The sequence below is a fragment of the Rhincodon typus genome, chromosome 44 (genome assembly GCF_021869965.1).
Source record: "Rhincodon typus isolate 14 chromosome 44, sRhiTyp1.1, whole genome shotgun sequence".
Lineage (NCBI taxonomy): Eukaryota > Metazoa > Chordata > Chondrichthyes > Orectolobiformes > Rhincodontidae > Rhincodon > Rhincodon typus.
In genome coordinates this window covers 2,029,783-2,033,729 of record NC_063375.1, presented here as the reverse complement: position 1 = coordinate 2,033,729, position 3,947 = coordinate 2,029,783, and the positions used below count along the sequence as shown (strand labels likewise).

The 3,947-nt window shown below is 47.9% G+C and overlaps 1 protein-coding gene across 4 annotated transcripts in view; it reads left to right on the top strand.

The window, feature by feature from the left end:
- Positions 1-3,947, top strand: part of LOC109930008 (FERM domain-containing protein 4B-like) — a 24,048-nt gene that overhangs the window by 1,799 nt on the left and 18,302 nt on the right. For 2 of the 4 annotated variants that reach the window (XM_048619891.1, XM_048619889.1), the window contains exon 3: positions 3,831-3,926. In XM_048619891.1, the coding sequence (XP_048475848.1) occupies positions 3,872-3,926 (55 nt within the window). In that variant the 5' untranslated portion in view covers positions 3,831-3,871. Of the gene's footprint in view, positions 1-3,826; positions 3,927-3,947 lie in introns of all 4 variants that reach the window. The other 2 variants (XM_048619890.1, XM_048619888.1) reach the window with 1 other exon arrangement.

Sequence of the window (3,947 nt, the reverse complement as noted above, 5' to 3'; positions counted from 1 at the left end):
GGACAGGGACAGCACGGGGTTAGATACAGAGTAAAGCTCTCTCTACACTGCTCCCCATTTAAACACTCCCAGGGACAGGGACAGCACGGGGTTAGATACAGAGTAAAGCTCCCTGTAGCAAAAGCTGCTCAAGGGGATAAGGGAACCTTTTACTGCCCGCTCGTTGATCCTTCCTGTCCCACTACGACCAAGTGCCATACAGTGTGTGTTCCACCCTCTGCCCCTTGGGAAACGGGATGGTCCGGCCTCTGTGTCATAGAGCCGGAGAGATCTACAGCACACAGAAAGGCTCCTTCTCCACCATGGGTGTACCACTTTAAAAACAACAACTCTAATCCCATTTTCCAACACAGGACCCATAGCCCACTCTCTCAATGTTATGAGGGTTTCTGCTTCTACCACCCCTACAAGGCTAGCGAGTTTCAGATTCCCACCCCCCTGAGTGAAATAATTTTTCTTTGCATCTCGCCTAAACCCCCTGCCCCTTCCCTTAAATCTATGTCCTCTGCTCATCGATCCCTCTGTCAAGGGGAAAGGCTTTTTCCTCTCTGCCCTGTCTCTGCCCCGAGTAATTTAATACATTTCAATCGCGTCCTCTCTCAATTTCCTCTGCTCTTAAGGGAATCAGCCCCAAGTCTTTACTCGAGCGCAAGGTACATCCCGGTAAATCTCCTCTTGAATGCTTTCCCGCCCCTATCGCAGTGTGGATTCCAGAACTGCATGCAGTACTTTAGCTGTGAAATAACCAGCTTTTCATGGAGCCCATCTCAGTTCCAGCATCAGGTCTGTGAGGGGTTCGTATATTTGTCCCATGTCTGCATGAGTTTCCTCTGGGTGCTCCAGTTTCCTCCCACACTGCAGGGATGTGCAGGTTGTAGTGGATTGGCCGTGCTAAATTGTCCCGTAGTGCCCGGGATGTGAGGGTTAGGGTGGATTGACCGTGCTAAATTGTCCTGTAGTGCCCGGGGATTTGAGGGTTAGGGTGGATTGGCCGTGCTAAATTGTCCCGTAGTGCCCGGGAATGTGCAGGTTAGGGTGGATTGGCCGTGCTAAATTGTTCCGTAGTGCCCAGGGATGTGCGGGTTAGGGTGGATTGGCCGTGCTAAATTGTCCCTTAATGCCCAGGGATGTGTGAGTTATGGTGAATTAGCCGTGGGAAATGCAAGGTTACAGGGATAGGGTTGGGGCTGGGTCCCAGTGGGACATTCTTCGCTGGATCGGTGTGGACCTGATGGGCCGAATGGCTTGCTTCCACATTGTAGGGATACTATGATTAAGCCTAGCGTCCTGCCAATCTGGCAACTCTGGATCCTATCGAGTAATGGGCAGAGAAGTGGCAGATGGAGATTAATCCGGAGAAATGTGAGGTGATGCATTTTGGAAGGTCAGGTACAGGTGGAAATTTATACAGTGAATGGCAGAGGGATCTGGGTGTACAGGTCCACAGATCACTGAAGGTGGCAGCGCAGGTAGGTAAGGCAATAAAAATGGCCTATGGCATGCTTACTTTCATTGGAAGGGGCATTGAGTATAAGGAAAGACAAGTTATGCTGCAGCTTTATCGAACTTTATTTAGGTCACACTTGAAACATTGTGTACAGTTCTGGTCACCACACGACCAGAAGGATGTGGATGATTTGGAGAGAGTACAGAGAAGGTTTACCAGGATATTGCCTGGTAATGGGGGTGCGATTTTAGCTACGAAGAAAGGTTGGACAGACTGGGTTTGTTTTCACTGGAACGCAAGAGGCTGAGGGGGCGACACTGATAGAAGTTTATAAGATTGTGAATGGCAGGGATAGAGTGGAAAGTCTGAGGCTTTTTTCCCCAGGGCGGAGGGTCCAATTCCTCTGGGACACAGGTTAAAGGTGGGGGGATGTTTAAAAGAGATGTGCGAGGTAAATTTTTCACACAAAGGGTGGTGAGTGCCTGGAACACGCTGCCGGAGGAGATGGTTGAAGCAGACACAATAGCAGCATTCGCAAAACACCTGGATGAATACATGGATAGGAAGGATATAGAGGGATATGGATCCTGTAAGTGAAGACAGTTTCAGAGTAGAAGGGCAAAATGTGTCGGCGCAGGCTTGAAGGGCCGAAGGGCCTGTTCCTGTGCTGTATTGTTCTATGTGCTAGCTACATTTCCTTGGATCACATAGACTCTTTTGCTCAGAATCTCCCATGCAGGACTTTGTCAAAAGCCTTTGCTGAAGATTAGTGTACAGCATTGCTTATGTCTACACACCTGATCACCTCTTCGAAAAATTCGATCAAGTAGGTCAGACGTGATGTCCCCTTATCAAGAAAAGGTGCTGATTGTTCTTAATTAATATCCACGCCCAAACTGCAGGAGAATTCTATCCCTCAGAATTGCTTCCTCTCACTCCCCCATCACTGAGGTTAGTCTGTAGTTTTACAATTTATCTCTCCCTCTCTTCTTGAATAATGTTAGCAGCCCTCCAGTCCTCCTGCGGCCAGGAAGTAATTGAAAATTATTGCCAGTGATTTCCTTCCCCCCACCTTAATAATCGGGAAATGATTTCATCCAGCCCTGGAGGTTTATCCACTCTTAAACCTGCCAGACCGCTCAGAATGTCCCCTCTAACTACGTTAATTTATTCAAGTATATCACAGTCCTTCTGCCTGATTTCCATACCCATATCTTCCCTTGCACTAGGGAACAGTGACTCAAAATATTCTTATAGATCCTCCTTCCCTACAATAATTACCGCTATGGTCCTTAATGGGACCTCGTTATTCATTTTGCCTCAAAAAAACTTAGGATTTCTTTTCTTTAGTTTACCTGCCAGTCTCCTTTCATGTCTCTCCTTCGCTTTCCTAATCTCATTTTTTCCACGTTCCTGCCTCCTCTCGTTGCTATGAGCGCTCAGGATCTGCTATCGGCTTTGATTTTTCTTTGAATTCAATCCTGTGTGTCCCTGGATGGTCAGGGTTCGCTGGATTTGTGGGTGTTGGTCGGAGCTTGTTGACCCTCGTCTCTCTCTCTCTCTCGTCCCACTGCTCTGACAGATTTGCTGAAAACCATCAGATTTCAGGCTGAGCCGTACCCTTTCCGTAACTATCCTGAAGAATCTAACACAGTTCTGATCGCTATTCACACAACACTCCCCTGACTTGCTTCGTTATCTGAACCTAATTCCAGGACTCTTCCTCTTTTGTACAGTCTTCAACAGACTGGCTTAAAAATGTTTTCCTGGACGCATTTTTTTTTTTAAGAATTCCGCCCCTTCTAACCCTTTCACACCATGACTTCCACAGTCAATGCATCCTCAGGAGGCTAAGGAAATTCAGCACATCCATACAGACTCTTAGCAATGTTTTACACCACAGACAGCAATCTGCACGGATGCATACAGCTACAGCTTTGCCTGGAAACTATCGAGAGTTGTGAACACAGCCCAGTCCGCCTACGCTTCTTGCTGGCTCAGCAAGGCAGCCAACATCGAAGATCCCCTCCCACCCAGGTTATAATCTCTTCCAACCTCTTCCATCAGGCAGAAGATACAGAAGCTTAAAGACCCACACCATCAGATTCAAGAACAGCTTCTTCCCCAGCTGAAAGGACCCCTCAAATGTTAAATTTAACGCTGATCTCGCTGTTTGTGCACCTTCTCCACAGCATAACATTGTGTTCCTCGCTCTGTTCTATTACCCTTGTGGGGTATGATCTGCCTGTACCGCATGCAAAACAAAACTTCTCACTGTACCGAGGTACATGTGACAGTAATAAATCGAATCCACACCGGGATGGTTTGAAACAGACCTCGGTTTCTGCTTGGATGATTACAAACCTGTCTCTTTGCCAGGAAGGATAAACACGGTGACCCCCCCACCACCCACCGACAGGGGACATGGAGGTCAAAGGTTCCCTGATGACGATGGCGACTGGCAACGTCGGCATGACCAGTGAGTGAAGTCAAGGGGAGG